Source organism: Salvelinus namaycush, chromosome 25 (assembly GCF_016432855.1).
Source record: "Salvelinus namaycush isolate Seneca chromosome 25, SaNama_1.0, whole genome shotgun sequence".
Classification (NCBI taxonomy): Eukaryota; Metazoa; Chordata; class Actinopteri; order Salmoniformes; family Salmonidae; genus Salvelinus; species Salvelinus namaycush.
Window position 1 is genome coordinate 2,230,920 of NC_052331.1, and position 22,667 is coordinate 2,253,586.

Sequence of the window (22,667 nt, forward strand, 5' to 3'; positions counted from 1 at the left end):
GTGTCTGGGTTCCAAAGGTCATAGTTGTCAACCGTACGGGCCCTTTTCATTTGAGCCTGCATGAAGTCATCCAAGGTGAAGCCTTGTCATGCAGTAGGGTGTTGTTTACTCAACCCCCTCATCTCTCCCTCTCTCTCGCTTTCTCTCGCTCTCTCTCTCTTCCCTTATCCCCCACACACGCGCTCTTTCTCTGAAACTATGATGCTCAGCTGTCTGTAAAAATACATCCATGTTGCCGTGTCATGGTGACCCATGGTGTCCTCCAGAGATGTGATACAGAATGTTGCAAAGTGGTTTTGTAGCGTTGCTGAATGTGCGTATCGTTGCTGAACGTGCACAACCTGTTCTAGGAAATTGAATTCTCTTGAGAGGGTAGCACTGCGCTGCTCGGATACTAAGAGGGGAAACGGCCCCTGTGACTCAAATCCCACTGGGCACAGATGTCAGTTCAACGTCTAGTTTTGATTTACTTTTGGTTGAGTTGTAAACCTTGGGGAATTCAACGTGAAATCACCGAAAGCTGTAATCATGCCATTGGATTTAGGTGAAAAGTTTGGAGAAAAAAATACAAAATTCCCTTATGTTAATGGATTTTTGCCATCAGTGTGCACTTTTTGCATATCCAATCAGTTTTACATGTTGATTCGACGTGATCACATAGATTTTTGTTGTTGAAATTACATGGAAACAACCAGTTTTAGCCCAGTGGGATGTATCAAATTCCCATGGCAAACACAATAGTTTCATTATAAACAAACACTTTTCACTAGGGCTGTCCCTGACTAAAATACATTTTAAAAGGTGTATTTTTCCATATATAGACACACCCTATGTGTTTTAATAAAATTAACTATATGCTTGTCGGATACTGTTTGATGAAACAAGATACAAATGACTCAAGAGGGAGCAAGAGATCAAGATAACCAGAAGAGAAAAACCTTAACCTGACCAGACCATCCTCCTCCCGTTCCTGCTGGCTTTCGCAGATTCTGCCATTACTCTCCTGAAGTTGCTGGTAATAGGCTACACGAGGAGTCTGCAATCTTTCTCATGTGGAATGCCAATTTATCTAACAATTTCTACCAGTCTGCGAGCCAGTTATGGTTTTCATTTGCACATTTTCGTGGAACAGTTTCATTTAATTTCGAATAATGGCTTCGTATCTCAAAATCGTTGTCATGTGGTTAATCAAAATTCTATACAAATCTAAATGAAAACGAGACAAACCTAAAAAGTTACTTCTATTGCCATTGCCATCTATGTAAAAATAGCCTACATAAATCCAACAGCCTGCAGGTAGAAAATATCATGCTAAAAATAAATATCCTACAAATCACATTGGCTGATTCCATGTCTGCAATGAACTTGAAACATTGTATCATAGTTCAACCAACTTTTGTGGGTCCAGCCCAAAGCTTGCTGTAGCAAACTTGCGACATTGTATAAAATATTCTGGGCCCTCAGAGTTTCCGCCCCAGTGAGCTCTGGATAGACACACACAGCTGTAGGCTATTTTGCACAATAGATAAGAGCTCATCAGGTATACCTATTTTATGACTTTCCACTGGATCAGAGCATGACATTTTTCTCTTTCACCCCCCCCACTTTGTTTTTATACTGCTTACACTCACAGTTTTTTACCTATGCATAGTTACTTTACAAGTTACCTTGACTAACCTGTACCCCCGCACATTGACTCGGTACTGGTACCCCCTGTATATAGCCTCGTAATTGTCTTGTTACTTTTTAATTTGATTTTTTAACTTTATTTTGTAAATATTTTCTTAACTCTATTTCTTGTTGGTTAAGGGCTTGTAAGTAAGCATTTCACGGTAAGGTCTACCTGTTGTATTCGGCGCATGTGACAAATAAAATGGATATGATTTGATATACGTTATCAGGTGCGCGTCCTTACTCAACATTGACAGTAGCGCTCCAAGCAAAAGACAAGGACTAAATTGACAAAACACTTAAATGGAAATGAAATAAACCAAAAATCGCTTCTCACAAGTGTAGCATAGGTTGTGCGCTCTGCAAACTACGTGTCCACTCTGACAATGAGAGCGGTAAAATACTGTAATAAAAGTAGAATTCATGAACAGAAATGACCATGACCAAACAAACATTGTGCATTAGAAATGATAGGAGTTAATGGTAAATATAGTCTACTACTGGTGATATATGTAATGGGGAATTGATAGACACTAACAATCAAGGCAAACAATTCCCGCAATGAAGTTATGGAACAATGAACGTGCGCAAATTAGCAGGAGAGAGCGCATTCTGGAGAGAGACGTGCATTGTGGATTAGTTCACTGAGATGGGTGCGAATCAGACAGATTCGTGTGCCATTAAAAATATATATATTTGCTACTGCTTGAAAAAAAAAATCTCAGTCGATCAACAGCCTATCAACCAAACAATCGACCAGTCGACTAATTGGGGTCAGCCCTATTTTTCACCAATGGTCACACCTACAAACAGTGGGAAAAGGGAATTGACAAGTAATCATAGCTACTGTTTGGCCAGTGATCTCAATCTGCGATTTTACTCTTTTTACGTTCTTATAACTAGAACTTCATTAATTGGTGGTAATTCACTGCGATGGTATGATAATTACTTTTGGCATGTCTAATGTCGTTTCATTGTAGAGGTTTCATTTCTTTTTGGACATGCTTGAGTAGGTTTTGTTTCTCAGGAAGTAAGAATTTTATTTGATCGGTTGTGAAATTTGGTAAATTGCGCAAGAGAGAAACTAACTCATCATCATCGTCTGCTTCCAGGAATAAGATAGTTGTCATGGAAGGGAAACTGATTATCTTGGCCTGGGCTTATCTCTTTCTCTCTGGCTTTGGGTTTATTTTTCTCACTTTTTAATTCCCCCTTTTCTCTCACTCTCTCTCTCTGGCTCACTTTTTAACTAACCCTTTTCTCTTCCTCTCGCAGGTTCTCCTCCCCCTCTCTCTCATGTTCTCCTCACCCCTCTCTCATTTTCTCCTCCCTCTCGCTCTCTCTCTCTCTGGTGGCAGTCAGTCAGCCAGGTCGACCTCGCCTTGGCTCCACCCCTCCCCTTCACCTGGCACTCGGCCCAGAATGTTGCTGCAATTCCGCCCACTCTCATTGGTCCCCGCACACACACCGCTTCTGAGAAAGGGAAATTACCACCCTCCCCTCCAGTTCCCGCTGCTTTCGCTCTCTTTCTCTCTTACTTTCTCTTTTAAATAGATTTGCCACGTCTGGTTGTGCAGTGCTCAACTGTAAGTGATATGGGGTTTGATTAGATTTTCCGACTGAAAGAGTGCTTTGTACATGCTGTTTGTGTGTGGTATGGCGTGGTGTGTGTGTGCGTGTGTGTGTGTGTGATGTTTGTGGGAGTGCGGAGGGTGAAAGTTTTATTTATTTTAGCAGACACCCTTGCATGGCTGACATTTCTACACATTATCTGTTCCCACAGCTGCATAGATGGGTTCTAGAGAGTGAAGAGAATGAGTAAGGGAAAGTAGCGTGCTCTTGGAAAATAACTATATCATGCTCTAGGAGTTTCCACTGAGGAATGAATGGAGGCATAAATCAACTCTAAATCGATTCTGTGGAAGTATATATCACCAAGTTAATGTCTCTCTTTCTCCCTGTCTCTCTCGTTCTCTACAGAGGAAGTGCCTTCCCTGACATCTGCTGCAGCTTCGATCCGCTTCTAGAGCAGAAGCTCCGCCCCCCCCCCCCCCCCCCCGCCTCGCTTGCTGCCACGATAACGCGAGCTCAAGGATACCAACCACACCCCTCGTCACGGCCCACACCTAAAAAATCCACGCCCAGACCTGCACCAGCTCCAGCCCCATCATCACCAGGCTTACTGCCCTAAGCCTTCACCTGCCCTCCCGTTCCACCCTACCCTACAAAGACTCTCTCCTTCTGGGCCCAGCCTCTCACTTTCAGACGCGTCAGTGTCTCTAATCTCCATTGATCTCCATTCAGTCACAGCCTACAGCACTGTTACAGTCAGGAAAGAAGGATCTGAAGAGTGAACTTTCCCTCTGGGTTACATGCTGGATTGTTGGTGAGATACAAGTTGAGACAAACAGTAGTAGAGTCATTCTCTGCACAGATCATTATCTGTTGAGTGTGTTCTCAATGCTTTAAGGAAGATAATAACACACACACACAACAATTTTACAACACATTTCACCTATCGTCTTGATACATCCACTTGGATCTTTCAGAAGAGGAAGGTGTAGGGGATATATCCAACCAAAGGGGACACACACCAACACACACATCACGCTTTAGCCCGATTCGGACGGATTACTATTATTTTCCTGGACTGTCTTTGTCGCCATGGCGCACATGAACATGGCGCACATGCGGGACACAAAATGGCTGACACTGGAGGTGTGCCGGGAGTTCCAGAGAGGCACGTGCTCACGCTCCGACCAGGAGTGTAAGTTCGCCCACCCGGCCAAGAGCTGCCAGGTGGAGAATGGACGAGTCATCGCCTGCTTCGACTCCCTCAAGGTAAGAAGAAAGGTGATACGACACAGGATGAAGCTATGGGCTACGGCCATATATGGTGCTGTGATTTGATTGTCTGGCATACAGAATGATCAAGGGGTCAGGGGTTAAGAGAAAGGAGAGGTCCTGGGGAGTTTATTGTTTTATTCAATCTGATTAGTTGTAAGGCATACATTAGAAACAGCTACCCTTCCTGGGGTCCACACAGAAAACAACACAATACAGAAACACACACAGAAAACAACACAATACAGAAACACACGCAAACCGACACAACAACATAGAGACATTAACTCACAGTTTTAAAAGTTAACTCATACCCACAGGAGTACGAAGCCTGGGAAAGGTTTTGACTGAATGAGCACATGAAAACACCATATTTATGGTGTGATTTCAAACAGCACTGTATAAACCGAAACATTCTCTCAACCGCCAACATATATTGTGTATTGTCATGAATACTGTCATGAACTGTATTGTCATGAATGCATAATCCTTCTAACCCCCCCCTCCCCCTTAAAAGAGTTAGATGCACTATTGTAAAGTGGTTGTTCCACTGGATATCATAAGGTGAATGCACCAATTTGTAAGTCGCTCTGGATAAGAGCGTCTGCTAAATGACTTAAATGTAAATGTAAATGTAATACGTTTTTTTTTTTTTTTTACCAGAGGGAGGGGTTCTCATTCAAATACTCGTTTCAATGTCTCACATTGGGATTGGCTCCAAGCAGATTACTACCATGAAGAACACATCACACAATGTCTGTCGGAGATAGGGTGACCACATTTAAAATACCAAAATGTGGGACAACAGGATGATTTTACGGCCAGTGTAGCCTACATGAATACATGTTGGCAGCATCGCATGGCAATCATTTCATCTCAATTAGTTTCATGGGAATATGCATTTAGATCTTCTTGAATTACTGTTTTGTGAGCGAATTAGAGCAGATGGTGTTAGCAGACTATATAGTCTTCCTGTAGGACTATTTTGTTTCAATCTAAGCTAATTCTGCCTAGTGGCGAGCGCTGTTGAGTTTTGGCCGCATGAGAATTTATTTTTGACCACAGTATTACGAAGGTGGTGTTTTTGAAGTAACGATAACGTTATACTATGCTATTATATTTGGCTCTGTTATGTCAAATACAAATGAATCATTATGTCATCTTCCAAGACGTTGATTCAGCTTTGATCTAACTTTACTAAAAGATGAGCACTATTGTGAGAAGTGGCAGAATGCACCACTGCTCAAACATTTGGTGATGCAGAAACGAGAGACAACGTGTGGTTGTTTTATGAAAACATGGGAATATTTGGCCAAGGATACATATCTGGTTGGTCTCAGGGAATGTAAAACAGTCAGAAACTGAGACTTAAAACGAGATTGAGTGAAGTAGCAGCGAATACGTTGAATAAGCAGCTAATGAGCATGGAGAGCCTCACAAGTTTGACGAAATTACCTTCTATCTTTTAGTCTAATACGCCTATTTACTTACTTGTTGCTTTTTGCCAGTAGCACATGTTTTGTAAGTAGTTACGCATAGCTGTCCTCTCCAAGTTTAGCTGGAATTTCGGCCCAAAATATTTGAGAAATGTGATTGGTTGACGATGGGCCTATGACATTGGCCTACGTATCGTCTTACGCTGCACAGAATACCAAATCTCAACAGCAATTTGAGATATGTTTTTCCCTGACATAGACTGACCAGGTGAATCCAGGTGAAAGCTATGACACCCTTATTGATATCACCTGTTAAATCCACTTCAATCAGTGTATATGAAGGGGAGGAGACAGGTTAAAGAAAGATTTGTAATGCTTGAAACAATTGAGACATGGATTGTCTCACTTACAGAAATACAATTGAGTCTGTTTTAGTCATTATCCGTCTGTGGCTGATGAATGGGGTGAATGGACAAAATATTAAAATGCCTTTGAACGGGGTATGGTAGTAAGTGCCAGGCGCACCGGTTTGTGTGTGTCAAAATCTGCTGGGTTTTTCACGCTCAACAGTTTCCTGTGTGTATCAAGCATTGGAGTCAACATGGGCCAGCATCACTGTAGAGCTCTTTCGACACCTTGTAGTCCATGCCCCGTTTCACGTTAGCCATAAGCATTATGTTGCGCAGGATGTCATGCATTTCAATGGGGATGTCAAAGTGGAAACGCAACGCCTCCTTGCAGTTGAAGGCTCCCGTTGCGATACGGACACCACATACTTTTACATTTTTCAAACTTTGCATCGTCTTCCATCCAGCCAGAGTCCGTCGAAGAACAGGAAGTTACAAAACCACAGAAGAAATTAAAATATATGGTTTTCGGTGATGGCTTTATGCGATAGCTTGCAACTTGTAAACAATTACCCATTCCCATAAGTGAAACTATTTTAAAAGTAATGTCAAATAATACACATTAACTGTGTAGCCAATTATATGATAGTTGCCTCCCGTTTAAGTTTATTAAGATGGTAATGCTGTTTATTTTTTATGATCATTCTTAGGTGGAGGTCACTAGTTACAATGGTACCTTCAACCTAGCCTAACCTTTAGCAAGCTAGCTTGACTTGCTATAAAGTTAGAGAAACTGGTTGAGAAAAAAATAAACAAAACATTTTATTATCACCTGAAACAATATATTTATCCTGTCTAGAATGAAAAGGGCATATTTTGCAATCTCCCAAAATAAATGCGGTCTCTGACAAGAGACAGGTTCTCCTCCAGCTTGCGTTACAAACACTACACTTTTCTATTCAGTAGCTGGGTTAAGACTGATATACGTCACAATGTAAAAGAGGAATCTGGCGCCACTCGCCCGTCCTCTGGTCATTCTCGCCTCTCTTCCTTGCTGAAGATCACTAGGCTCCTGAAGCTCTCCTCAGAACGACTTGATCCCTGTCTTCCTACTTAAGTGTTCTCAGGCGAACTGCTAAAGCTGCCAAATGTAGGACCCCAGCTTTTGTCCTTGTGTTGAAGTGCTGACCAAAATGAAAGTTTCAACTTAGAATATATTTTCAAGTCTCCTGTGGTAGCTAGCATCACATGACTAACTATCAAGACTTGGTTAGCTCTTGCTGCATGGCATAATCTAACTTGACTAGCTCACTGGAAAGCAAATGCACAGACGGTAGCATAAGCATTGCTAGCTAACTCAGAACAAGTTCCCTAACCCGGAACAAGTTCCTTACCTGCCCAGACGGTAGCATTGCCAGCTCCCTCATGTAGTACAACCTACGTTCACTCGTTTGTGTTGACTATAATGACTGGTTTAGCTCCTCTACATTACGGTCATGGGAGATTCTCTACCCTAAGATGAATACCCACATGGTTCCATTCGGCTAGCACTGCGCTAGCTATAACAACTTTAGCCCACGAGCTGGCTGCTAGCTAGCTTTACTAGCCCACTACGGCTATAGTGTTTATACAGTGTTCACTTCAGCTAGTCATTAGACACAAATAAGCTAACACACACCTGCCAAGGCTAATTCATGGCAGGCACTACTGTGTTAGCAGGCCATTTCCCACAAATTAGGGACATAGGAAGGGTAACAGGGGCTTGACTGTGGCACAACCTGACCTCCTGGGTCAACAAATTACAGCCACTGCTACTCCACCTGAGGCAGGCACTCAAACCCCCCCGTTCTTGTGCTGGCGGCTTGATGATGCTGAGAAGCTGGTTGTTACTGGCTCTTCCATCAATGGAGTAATTGCCAGCTTGCTGTCTCGTTTAGTACATCTAATGTTCACTCGTTTCATTGGCTTAACTGACCAGTTTTACCTCACCGTGTTATGGTCAAAATAAACTCTCAAGGCCGAAGAAGCAACGCCATTCATTTCTTCAGCTAACGCGGTGCTAGCACATGTATAAACCGGTTAGCAATACTTTTCTCCCGGCATTATTATGGGCCCCCGTACCCCATGGGAATCAAACATACTCAGTCAGCTCTCGAACGAGTGCTGGAAGTTTTGAAAGGTTTCACCAAGTACTGGCCCGTGCTAGCTTAAGCTACGCTACTAGCCCTCACGGCGAACTGTAGCTAGCTATCCACTATCTAGTGATTGCTAGGTTAGCTCTTGTATTTAGTTTACCTTGCATTAAGTTGCTTTCTGCCTACTAACTCAATCAGTCCCATAATGTGGTGATTCGGTCCACGAGACGGCCTAAAACAGTCTAGCTAACGCGGTAAGGCTGGCTGTACTAATGCTAGGCAAAGTGCTCATGCAGCCTACCTCAGCTAGCACACCGCTAGCTTAGCTCTCTTGCATAGTTCACATAACGTTCAGTCATTTTTGTGTTTACTTACAAGAGGCTCAAAAACCAGGTCAGCTATGTCGTCAAGGCTAGCCTTGCCACCACCTGCCCCGCAGACCTGGGTACCGGGGGAGACCAGGTTGCCACTCTACGAGCCAAGATTTGGCAGCAGGGAGAGGGCAGTTTGCTAGTGCCAATGCTAACTGAGTGACCAGCGACGTAGTATGCTGCAAACCCACAGTCTCAGGACAGAGGCAGACAGTAGGGGAAACGGTCCCTTGCTGTGGCTGCATCGAGGTCCTGCCTGGTGATTCCCCTGGCGGAAGGGTCTGTCCCCAGCAGCAGGGAGGGGCCGCCAACAGTTCACGACGTGTCCTGGCCTGTCCCCTCTCGGGTGGAGCACAGATACCCCATCACAATGGGGGAGAGGCACATCTGTGCTCCTATAACCCTACCCCCCTTGCAGCTTCATTCCTATGCGTCCGCTCACAAGGAAGATCGAGGGGGCTCACTCAACCCCTAAGTGTCCTCAGTGCCACAGCTCTTCCCGCAGGTCTTTCTCAAGCAGCCTAGAGAGGAAGACAAATTGTAATTCTCCACCGAGCACTGTCCCCAAATCCCAGTGACTCCACATCATTGGTGAGCGAGAATCATCTAACTTGTGGGTGACTCGCCGCAAGAGCAGGGAACTGGCGTGCATGCACAGTAGAGCCCTGGGTTTCGTCCACAGTTACAAAGGGGAGCATACTGCAGTTTGCTATGAAGCCACCCGTTTTCAACAGGATGCTTGCTTCAGTAGCAAGTGGGGACTTAGCTCGCATACTAGAGCAGGAAATCTCTTCTCTATTGGGCAAAGGGGCAATCAGAGCAATACCAGCGGCAGAGAGGCATCGCGGCTTCCACTCCCAATACTTCCTGGTTGCCTGACAGACCCTCTGCGCCTTTTCAGGTTCCAGCCAGTCAACATGTTCACTCTCTCTCCGGTCTCAATAGACAAACAGAGCAGGATGCCATCTATCTCTCCTCTTCCCATGCCCTACAGCATTTTGCTGTCTGCATCTGCACAGACTTCTCTGCATCTACACAGACTAGCTGTTAAGATTAGTCTGTGGAGCAGAGTACACCTACTTTCACTACATGTGACTCATGTCCCAGGCGTACTGTACAGGTAACTGCCAAAATAAAGGAGAAAGCAACATAAAGTTTCTTCATTTTACTGCAGCGGGCTAAATAAAGGTCTCACAGTGTTTCTTCGTAGTCTTAAACAAATCAACTTTGAAACAAAAGTATACATCTCACACATAATTATGGGTTTACATAAAAGAAGACACCTGTACCATGTCAGATATAGAGTGGAAATGTATTCAATTTCGAGTTTGCATCCCAATATTACACATTATTTACATCACAGAAGACTGAAATATAACTTAACTGTTTGACATAGAAACACCGGATTTGAATAACATTCCATACATGAGGCCACTAGGTCATTTGACTGCAGGAAAGGACTACTAGGGCGTTATGCTGTCTCAAGCACCGCTCCAGAATCTCCCATCATAAGTGGTCAATTGGGTTGAGATCTGGTGACTGAGAGAGAGACACACACACACACTGTAAACCCCCTATGTCCCTTTGAGACCCCTCTTTCAAAGTCATTGAGATCTCATCTTCTAGTCATGGTAGACAAAATAATGGGCAGTTGGGAATTTTTAAGCATGATGGGATGTCAATTGCTTAATTAACTCAGAAACCACACCTGTGTGGAAACACCTGCTTTAAATATACTTTTCGTCCATTATGCCTCATACACCCCACTCTAGTCACTCTATGCCACATACTCCCACTCTAGTCACTCTATGCCACATACACCCCACTCTAGTCACTCTATGCCACATACACCCCACTCTAGTCACTCTATGCCACATACTCTCCACTCTAGTCACTCTATGCCACATACTCCCCACTCTAGTCACTCTATGCCACATACTCCCCACTCTAGTCTCTCTAAGCCTCATACACCCCACTCTAGTCTCTCTATGCCTCATACACCCCACTCTAGTCACTCTACGCCTCATACACCCCACTCTAGTCACTCTATGCCTCATACTCCCACTCTATTCTCTCTGCCTCATACACCCCACTCTAGTCTCTCTATGCCTCATACACCCCACTCTCTCTATGCCTCATACACCCCACTCTAGTCTCTCTATGCCTCATACACCCCACTCTAGTCACTCTATGCCTCATACACCCCACTCTAGTCTCTCTATGCCTCATACACCCCACTCTAGTCACTCTATGCCTCATACACCCCACTCTAGTCACTCTATGCCTCATACACCCCACTCTAGTCACTCTATGCCTCATACTCCCACTCTATTCTCTCTATGCCTCATACACCCCACTCTAGTCTCTCTATGCCTCATACACCCCACTCTAGTCTCTCTATGCCTCATACACCCCACTCTAGTCTCTCTATGCCTCATACACCCCACTCTAGTCACTCTATGCCTCATACACCCCACTCTAGTCTCTCTATGCCTCATACACCCCACTCTAGTCACTCTATGCCTCATACACCCCACTCTAGTCACTCTATGCCTCATACTCCCCACTCTACTTTATGCCTAAGGCTCTGGTTAGCGGAAATCAGTCTCCTGCTTTATAAGGAGCCCTGGCAGCTTCCGTCACGCAGGGATCTTCTGACCCAAGCGAACTGAGAGATTTCCCACCCTTACCCAGAAACCATGATCCTCTTGGCCTGGCCCATGGGAGGATGAATCTGAATGGGACAGGCTTGCCACTATCCAGAGATACAGAGCCCTTTCTACATGCTGACTGTATAGAAACAACTGGTGTGACCTAAAACAGATCATTCCTTACCAATGCTCCGTATCTAAGGTTTTATGCTTCTTGCAGGACCTTTTGGACAGAGGGAAGGTTATAATCCACTGAGTCTAAACGCTGTCTAAGCCAGGGGAAGTGGGGTTCTACTAACATACAGTTAGTCGGAAATTTACATACACCTTAGCCAAATACATTTAAACTCAGTTTATCACAGTTCCTGACATTTAATCCTCGTAAAAATACCCTGTTTTAGGTCAGCTAGGATCACCACTTTATTTTAAGAATGTGAAATGTCAGAATAATAGTAGAGAGAATGATTTATTTCAGCTTTTATTTCTTTCATCACATTCCCAGTGGGTCAGAAATTGTTTAACTTGGGTCAAACATTTTGGGTAGCCTTCCACAAGCTTCCCACAACAAGTTGGGTAAATTTTGTCCCATTCCTCCTGACAGAGCTGGTGTAACTGAGTCAGGTTTGTAGGCCTCCTTGCTCGCACACGCCTTTTCAGTTCTGCCCACAAATCTTCTACAGGATTGAGGTCAGGGCTTTGTGATGGCCACTCCAATACCTTAACTTTGTTGTCCTTAAGCTGTTTTGTCACAACTTTGGAAGTATGCTTGGGGTCATTGTCCATTTGGAAGACCCATTTGCGACCAAGCTTTAACTTCTACTTCATCACCATCCCGGATCCGGGAGCACCCCCATCAGTAAAAAAGCTGACTAGCATAGCCTAGCATAGCGTCACAAGTAAATACTAGCATCTAAATATCATTAAATCACAAGTCCAAGACACCAGATGAAAGATACACATCTTGTGAATCCAGCCATCATTTCTGATTTTTAAAATATTTTACAGGGAATACACTATGTATTTCTATTAGCTAACCACGATAGCAAAAGACACAACTTTTTTTCCCCACCATTTTTTTCCTGCATAGGTAGCTATCACAATTTCGACCAAATAAAGATATAAATAGTCACTAACCAAGAAACAACTTCATCAGATGACAGTCTGATAACATATTTATTGTATAGCATATGTTTTGTTAGAAAAATGTGCATATTTCAGGTATAAATCATAGTTTTACATTGCAGCCACCATCACAACTCTCACCAAAGCAACTAGAATAACTACAGAGACCAACATGAATTACCTAAATACTCATCATAAAACATTTATGAAAAATACACAGCGTACAGCAAATGAAAGACAAAGATATGGCCTCAGATCTGCCTAGCAACTCCATTCCAATTCTCACTATTTGCTGACATCTAGGGGAAGGCGTATGCAGTGCATCTCGACCAATAGAAGACATGCAAATTAATAAACTGACCCTAGAACAGCCTGCCTTATTTCAGATTTCTCACTTCCTCACAGGAAGTTTGCTCCAACTTGAGTTCTGTTTTACTCACAGATATAATTCAAACGGTTTTAGAAACTAGAGAGTGTTTTCTATCCAATAGTAATAATAATATGCATATTGTACGAGCAAGAATTGAGTACGAGGCAGTTTAATTTGGGAACGAAAAATTTTACAAAGTGAAAACAGCACCCCCTATTGAGAAAAGGTTAACTTCCTGACTGATATCTTGAGATGTTGCTTCAATATAGCCACATCATTTTCCTGCCTCATGATCCCATCTATTTTGTGAAGTGCACCAGTCCCTCCTGCAGCAAAGCACCCCCACAACATGATGCTGCCCCCCGTGCTTCACGTTTGGGATTGTGTTCTTCGGCTTGCAAGCCTCCCCCTTTTTCCTCCAAACATAACGATGGTCGTTATGGCCCAACAGTTCTATTTTTGTTTCATCAGAACAGAGGACATTTCTCCAAAAAGTACTTTCTTTGTCCCCATCTGCAGTTGCAAACCGTAGTTTGGATAATTTAGCTATTTTGATTTGGAATTTTAAGACCCCTTAAGGTATCAACCAAAAATATTTTAAAAATGATTTGAATTTGGCATTATTGCTATTAGCTCATAGAAACACATTAAATAACTCATACACTACATGGAACAACACCTCCCCCAACAAACAAAAAAATCGAAAGGACGTTTGTTCTGAAGTGCCTGTCCTATATCTTAACATGTATTTAACCTCTTATTTTAGGCACTAAACTATCTCCATATATACTTCCATTCATTTTTTAAAACTGGTACCGGGGACCTTCACACGAGTCTTGTGAGGCTTGTGGGCGTTCACAGAGGTGTCATAATAGTTTGTAGGCCAAACCGTTCAGACGCTTCTTTTGTGAGAAGACCTATTTTCGTGATGTTTCATGGTCTTACAAACACCGCTCTAGCTCTGCCATCTTTCCTCGCAGAAGGACGATATCGGCGGATGTGGTGGATTGAGACGCAGAGCATGCAAAAATCAGATATCTTTAGCTTAAACAAACAGATTTTGATGGGATTGTTTATGTTAATTCGATTTCCGCTGGGCCTTGGAAATTGTAAGGGAAGGGTTCAGGCCTATTTAGCCGCTATCTCGGCCTGCTTTATAGGCTTCGACAATAACAGAGTATGGGGAAAAACATCCTCTGTTGTGTAATTTTATGAAGGGAGCGCGTCGCCTATGCCCAGTCTCCAAGGTTTTAGCCCCGTCTTGGGACTTGTCTATTGTGCTTGAGGCTTTTTCCCAGCAGCCTTTTGAGCCGCTGGAAAGCGTGGAGATGTAATATATCTCCTTCAAAACCGCTTTACTAATTGCCCTTACGACTACAAAGCGAGTGAGTGAGCAGCACACATTGTCAGTTCACCATTCGGGCCTACAGTTTGCCCTGGGGTTTATCCAAGGTAACCGCGTTACCTAACCCCGCCTTCAGACCTAAGGTAAGCAATAATTAGAATTGTCTTTCCTTGGAGCTTGTGGCTTTCCACCTGTCGCCCTTCCCTTTTACAGAGGTTTATGTCCAGTATGCGCTTTGGGCATTTACTTGGATAGAACGAGAGCATTACGGAAGAGCGACCAACTCTTTGTTTCTTGGATGCCTCCCTGCAAGGGTTGTCCCCTGTCTAATCAGCTGCTTTCTCATTGGATAGTGGAGGCTATTAAATTGGCTTCTAATAGCAAGGGTTTACAGCCCCCAGAGGGCCTGAGGGCTCATTCCGCCAGAGGTATGGCTACCTCTTGGGCTTTGTCTAAGGCACTTTTATGAGGTTTTACCGACTGGATGTCACTGCACCTTCGTTGGCAGATACTGTCCTCAGTGTCGGAGCCTCTGAGGAGTGATACTGTTGGGACTACCCTGGCTTCGGAGAGCATGTCTGCGATACAGGAGTTGATCATATCCCATTGTGAGACATTGCAATTAGTATTTGAAAGAGAACTCAAGGTTACTTTCATAACCCCAGTTCTCTGATAATATGAGTGAGATGTTTCACCGCATTTCCCTGCTCGCAAGAGCTTAAAGAAGAGGTGCATGCTTTAAAAAGACCAAAGGTCAGGCGAGTGGTGCATTATAAAGAGGGAAGGGCCCTCGTCATTCGTCACTCGTCTTGTCCGTGTCCGACAGACGTTGTGTCACTCACTCATATTATCAGAGAACCGGTGTTACGAAAGTAACTTTGAATTTGCCACTCTGCTACTGTCATAACAACATGATACCATCTGGCCCCTGCATGTGCTCTCTCTGGCCACTCCTACTTCAAGTCATGTGATTGGAATATGTGACTGGGTGTGTGAGGCAGAGGGGAGAAAGAGGGGAACATGCATCACTTCAGATTCAGGAAGCCAGATTTACACACAGACATAACTTGATGTTATAGCTATTGTCTGTTAATGGGGGAAGTGGGGTAGAGTTGGAAAGTGAGTCAATTGCAAATCAGTTCCAGTCAGTTTAGGAAACTTTCTGACATCCAATTTACAGCTTAAAAACCGTCATCAACCACAAACGGCTGTTTTCAACGTATGAATATAACTGTGTGACAGGGAAAGGTCTCCACAAAAACCATCACACTTAATAATAATGCTAATGTAGGCTTCATTAAATAAGTCTCAACAACATTTTTGTCTATTTATTTATTTTATTTAACCTTTATTTCACTAGGCAAGTCAATTAAGAACAAATTCTTAATTACAATGACGGCCTACCAAAAGGCAAAAGACCTCCTGCGGGGATGGGGGCTGGGATTTAAAAAAAAATATATATATATATAAAATATAGGACAAAACACACATCACGACAAGAGAGACACCACAACACTACATAAAAAAAGACCTAAGACAACAACATAGCATGGTAGTAACACATGACAACACAGCATGGTAGCAACACAACATGACAACAACATGGTAGCAACACAACATGGCAGCAGCACAACATAGTAGCAGCACAAAACATGGTACAAACATTATTGGGCACAGACAACAACACAAAGGGCAAGAAGGTAGAGACAACAATACACCACGTGATGCACCCACAACTGTCCGTAAGTGTCCATGATTGAGTCCTTGAATGAAGAGATGGAGATAAAACTGTCCAGTTTGAGTGTTTTTTGCAGCTCGTTCCAGTCGCTAGCTGTAGCAATCTGAAAAGAGGAGTAACCCTGGGATGTGTGTGGTTTGTGGACCTTTAACAGAATGTGACTGGCAGACCGGGTGTTGTATGTGGAGGTTGAGGGCTGCAGTAGGTCTCTCAGATAGGAGGGGAGTGAGGCCTAAGAGGGTTTTATAAATAAGCATCAACTAGTGGGTCTTGTGACGGGTACACAGAGATGACCAGTTTACAGAGGATTATAGAGTACAGTGATGTGTCCTATAAGGAGCATTAGTGGCAAATCTGATGGCCGCATGGTAAAGAACATCTAGCCGCTCGACAGCACCCTTACCTGCCGATCTATAACTTACGTCTCCGTAATCTAGCGTGGGTAGGATGGTCATCTTAATCAGGGTTAGTTTGGCAGCTGGGGTGAAAGAGGAGCGATTGCGATAGAGGAAACCAAGTCTAGATTTAACCTTAGCCTGTAGCTTTGTACTCCCAAGTACTTGTATGAGGTGACTACCTCAAGCTCTAAACTCTCAGAGGTAGTAATCACACCGGTGGGGAGAGGGGCATTCTTCTTACCAAACCACATGACCTTTGTTTTGTAGGTGTTCAGAACAAGGTTAAGGGCAGAGAAAGCTTGTTAAACACTAAGAAAGCTTTGTTGTAGAGCGTTAAACACAAAAACCGGGGAGAGGTCAGCTGAGTATAAGACTGTATCATCTGCATAGAAATGGATGAGATAGCTTCCTACTGCCTGAGCTATGTTGTTGATATAAATTGAGAAAAGCGTAGGATCGGGCCTTGGGGTACTCCCTTGGTGACAGACAGTGGCTGAGACAACAGATGTTCTGACTTTATACACTGCACTCTTTGAGAGAGTGCCAAGAATGCCAAGAATGTGCAAAGCTGTCATCAAGACAAAGAATGGCTATATGAAGAATCTCAAATATAACATATATTTTGATTTGTTTAACACTTTTTTTGGTTACTACATGATTCCATGTGTGTTATTTCATAGTTTTGATGTCTTCACTAGTATTCTACAATGTAGAAAATAGTACAAATAAAAGAAAAACCCTTGAATGAGTAGTTTTTGAAAACTTTTGACCAGTACTGTGTATGCAGACAGTGTATTCCCAATCAATGTGATGAGGCTACCATTCAAACAGCTAAGACTAGCTAGCTAACTAAATGTTGTAGTTGATAATACTTGTTGGATGAATACACAACATATGTATAATGAATGTTAGCTAGCTAGTTACCTAGCTAATAAACTTTGCCTAAAACGTGTTTCCCAAGAAGTAAAGTATCTACACTTGCTACAGACATTGGTGCAGCCACCAGCAAGCTAACTAGCTAACCAAAATGTGGCTAACTACCACATCAAGATAATTCAGCTATTTATGATCAAATGTTACCATATATAGCTAGCTAGACACTTTCTGACAATTGTACTTTGAACACAAGGATAGCTAGCTAGCAAACTTTAGCTAGCCCAAGTGTGGCTTAGCTACTGTAGCTCGCCAAGAACATCCATGACCATGACTATGATCTCTCTTGGTGAAATTTTCTCATTCACAAATACTCTTACCACTTTGAGCTGTCCATAAATAAAGATCCCTGTAAACAGTAGTGTCGTCACAAGTGATTTATTATAGTCATCTAGAAGGAGAACAGCGACTTGTCTTGTCATTCTGCAGCATAAATCCGACCGATCACCGAAGTCACCACCGACTGAAAAATGAAAACTACTTTGAAATCCCGGCACCAGATTATTTTCTGACTGGAATATCTGGATCAAATGCAAACTGTAAAATCGAGTTCTGATTGTGTTCTCAATATTACAATATCGAGCATGTGAGCTTTGTGCACTAAAATCACATGAATTTGAACCTTTTCAAATTAGGACTTTTTCACATTTCCCTCAAATGACATAATTTCCAAGTATTCCAAAGGAGCTGACCGGTAGACATGCCTCTTTTAGTGTTATATCAAGGATAGACAATCTATTATTGCAGTATCAGCTCAGCTGAGAACCCCTTTCCCTCTCTGTTTCCATCTGTCTCTCCCTCTCCCTCTTTCTCTCTGTCTGCTGTGGAAGTGGTTAGGGTGTGTGGGGGGGCGTCAGAGCTTCTCCTCTCTAGTTCAGGCATAGAGAGCAGAGCTGAAGGTAGGGGAGGGTATAGCGTCATGGTCAGTCATCTCAACACTTCCTGTGCTCCAGCCTAGGGGCAGCAAGGGGGGTGGGGGTGGGGGACGCTGTAATTTTCCATCTATTTTTAAGTGCTGACAGAAAGGCTAACACCTCTCTTTCTATCTCGCTCAGTGCTCCACTTGCTCTCTTTCTCTCTCTCTCTCTTTCAATGTTATTTTCTCTATCTCTGGAGATCTGTAGAGATGGGATGACCGACCTCTCCTCTTAGGTCTGATTCAAGGTTTCTGGCCTCTGTCCAAGATGACACACACACACACGCGCACACACACACATCCCTCCCTTCCCTTAGGAGCTCCAAGACCTGGTCAGAAAGAATATTATGGGCGTGTGTGATACAGAAGCATAAGACTGTAGGGCGTAAAACCACACACCTTGTTTTTGTGACACCAGTGATTGCACCATTGGCCTTGGTCTTTGGCCATGCCAACTCAGGCCAGAGTAGGGCTGGGGTGTATGAGCTGATTCTGAGGGCCTGTTTACAGCCAGATATGGACAGAGGAACATTGTCCGGGTGCCGCTGCTCTGAGCTAGGCTGATCTGTGTGTAATAGTTTCCTCAGAGCAGCAGAGAGGGCTGGTTGGGTCAGAGCCTGGCTGTGCTGGACCCGTCAACACTGTTCTACACACACACGCGCATGAGAACGCATACACACACAAACACACGCGCGTGCACATACAGACACGCACACCACACAGAAACGCAAACACACACTGGCCAGAGAGATCAAGAGTACAGTGTTCTTTCCTTCTAACAGACTGAGCTGCCAGAGGGCTCTGTTTCAGCCAGTGACCCAATAGAACCCACCTCATTGATCACTGATCCAACTCTGTCCTCGGTGACCAGACAGAGCGATAGAACGACAGAACTGTTATCTGTGGCGGGATGAGTAACTGAGGGAAGGAGGGAGGAAGGGAGAGGGGGAGAGATGTCAACATGGCAAGGGGATAGGATATTTCATCAGAGAGGAGAGGAAGAGAGAAATGGTGCTCCATGTCACAGCGTAGAAAGGTCAGCCATTGGAAAGTTGTCTGGCAGGCAGGCAGGGAGGGAGAGAGAGAGAGATGTTTTTTGGGGGTAAACTTGAAGATAGTGAGCAGTTTTAACAGCTTGGGCTTGCTTGGGTTTTTCTCACATACAGCCTTGTGTGTGAATGGGAGGCCATTGATCTGTTTTAACCGTTTGGCCACTGTTTCCACTTGTAATGAGAAACCGAGACGAGGAGAGGCCTCAGAAAGCTCAGCGTAGAAAACGACAATGCAGATTGAGATAGAGACAGGAAATAGGTAGTAATGGGTGATGAGTACATGCTGTCCACAAACACACACCTTCATACACACAGACTAACACAGATATAGATCGCACCCATACTCACACACTCACTAACCACTTGTCCTACATTCACTCTTTCACGGTGAGCCTGTTCAACATGAAATAGGACAAATATGGCCTAAAGAGCTACCTAATCTCATTTAGCCTATACAGTACATTACGTATGTTCTATGAAAGACGCACGCACGCACGCACCGCCACACACACAAACACTCACACACACACACACATATACACTCTCCTCCTCATGAGAGGAATGACCTTATTCTTCTTCCATAATTAGCTTGAGTCTCACATGATCACGGCATAGCAGAGCAGGTCACACCCAAACTCTGTCATTTCCCTAACACCCACACAGCTAGCTTCCCACCGCTAACCCTCTCTGTCCTCTTTTCCCAGGCACAGCCCAACACTGTATTTTGTATTTGTATTTATTAAGGATCCACATTCCTGGGGTCCAGCAACATTAAGGCAGTTATATACAATTACAAATACTACATGAAATTACATTTCTTAACACTTTTCACAACACATTGTGTGTGCTCTCAGGCCACTACTCTACTATCACATATCTACAATACAAAATCCATGTGTACGTGTGTCACATTCTGCGTCCCAAATGGCACCCTGTCCTACCCATACAGCTCTGGTCCAAATAAGTTCACTATGTAGGGAATAGGGTGCCATTTGGGACTCAGACGCAGTAATCCTTCGTGCTCTCCATGCTAGGAGAATTAGAATAGTGCCCATTTCTGTCCTTTAAATAGCCGAAATTGTGTAATTGCGATTCTTCATGGGAAGATGGTATAATCAGATCTGGTGGCATAGCCACATACTCCAGGCATAACAGAATAGACATTGGAATGCCAATTAAATAGGGTTAAGGAACATTCACTGTTGAGTTGAACACATACACTAACGTTTAGAAGTTTGGGGTCACTTAGAAATGTACTTGTTTTTGAAAAAAAAATAAAAAAATAAATTGTCCATTAAAATAACATCAACTTGATCAGAAATTTTTTTTTAAATTACAATTTATTTCACCTTTATTTAACCAGGTAGGCAAGTTGAGAACAAGTTCTCATTTACAATTGCGACCTGGCCAAGATAAAGCAAAGCAGTTCGACACATACAACAATACAGAGTTACACATGGAGCAAAACAAACATACAGTCAATAATACAGTAGAAAAATAAGTCTATATACAATGTGAGCAAATGAGGTGAGATAAGGGAGGAAATACAGTGTAGACATTGTTAATGTTGTAAATGACTATTGTAGCTGGAAGCTGCAGATTTTTTATGGAATATATACATAGGCGTACAGAGGCCCATCATCAGCAACCATCACTCCTGTGTTCCAATGGCACATTGTGTTAGCTAATCCAAGTTTATCATTTTAAAAGGCTAATTGATCATTAGAAAACTCTTTTGCAATTATGTTAGCACAGCTGAAAACTGTTGTCTGATTAAAGAAGCAATAAAACTGTCCTTTAGACTAGTTGAGTATCTGGAGCATCAGCATTTGTGGGTTTGATTACAGGCTCAAAATGGCCAGAAACAAAGACCGTTCTTCTGAAACTCGTCAGTCTATTCTTGTTCTGAGAAATGAAGGCTATTCTATGCGAGAAATTGCCAAGAAACTGAAGATCTTGTACAACGCTGTGTGCTACACCCTTCACAGAACAGCGCAAACTGGCGCTAACCAGAATAGAAAGAGCAGTGGGAGGCCCCGGTGCACAACTGAGCAAGAGAACAAGTATATTAGAGTGTCGAGTTTGAGAAATAGATGCCTCACAAGACCTCAACTGGCAGCTTCATTAAATAGTACCCGCAAAACACCAGTCTCAACGTCAACCGTGAAGAGACGACTCCGGGATGCTGGCCTTCTAGGCAGAGTTGCAAAGAAAAAGCCATATCTCAGACTGGCCAATAAAAAGAAAAGATTATGGGCAAAAGAACACAGACACTGGACAGAGGAACTCTGCCAAGAAGGCCAGCATCCCGGAGTCGCCTCTTCAATGTTGACGTTGAGACCGGTGTTTTGCGGGTACATGCTACACTTCTCCAGGCACCGCGACACCACTGCACAGGGATGATGGAAAGACAACAGTAACACAGCATTATGTTAAAGGATAAGCAGTCGATAAACTCGGACATAATAAGCCAGTACTTCCCAATCATAAGAATACAAAAACACAACCATTAAGTGTTTCCCAATCGACATGTATAACTATTACTTCCCATTGCAAAAAAAAACATTTCACGTTTAGCACACAAAGTAACTAGTGACCTAAAGTTTAAAGTGGAACTGACAGTGTTTTAACTACTTCGCAGATATGAAACAAACAGACAATCATAATATCAGTAAAACATATCTACAAAACTAACTTTATAAAAGGTTTTAAAAATAGGTTATATTTGACTCAATGTTCAATGAAGTTCACTATGGCATTGGGGAGCAGTTCAATGCATGATTGATATAATTCACCATTACATTTCTTGGTACTCCCAAAAATATTGCTATCAGGTTGTAAATCACAGCTGGCCTGGTACATTGTTTGCTGCCTCCATTCGGGATGCACTGTTTCAGTTTCAATGACGTAATATACTGGACAAAATCGGACGAATGTAACTAAGGTTGGGAATGTCAATACAATCAAACTAGCAATTATCACAAGTCAGTCATAACGTGGCTAATAGGCTAGTGTATCTATTTACAGTATGTAGCAAGCTAAAAACACGGAGCCCTAAGATTAGCTAGATAGCTAGCTAGCTGCTAGGAGGATGTCATGGAGGAGTGGGTGAGAGATAGACTTTTTCCGCCCGTGTATTGTTTTTCAGTGGCTAAACACAGCTAGGCATGCAGGTGTCATTTGGTTAGCAAGAACGACTGTTATCCAGTTAGCATATCTCTTGCATTCGCAAATTCACTCTGGCTATCTACTCCGTTTTCAGAGTGTGCCAGAGCGCAGAACAACTGATAAATGTATGAATGCGCAACACTCGCTGAATATGACCGGTGTCAGTAAAC

The 22,667-nt window shown here is 43.2% G+C and overlaps 1 protein-coding gene across 12 annotated transcripts in view; it reads left to right on the forward strand.

Moving 5' to 3' along the window:
* The window catches only part of LOC120020117 (muscleblind-like protein 1), a 76,400-nt gene that overhangs the window by 13,466 nt on the left and 40,267 nt on the right, over positions 1–22,667 (forward strand). For 8 of the 12 annotated variants that reach the window (XM_038963564.1, XM_038963567.1, XM_038963568.1 and 5 more), the window contains exons 1-2: positions 3,137–3,257; positions 3,652–4,512. In XM_038963564.1, coding sequence (XP_038819492.1) covers positions 4,336–4,512 — 177 coding nt within the window. In that variant the 5' untranslated portion in view covers positions 3,137–3,257; positions 3,652–4,335. Of the gene's footprint in view, positions 1–3,136; positions 3,258–3,651; positions 4,513–22,667 lie in introns of those variants that run through there. The other 4 variants (XM_038963574.1, XM_038963575.1, XM_038963565.1 and 1 more) reach the window with 2 other exon arrangements.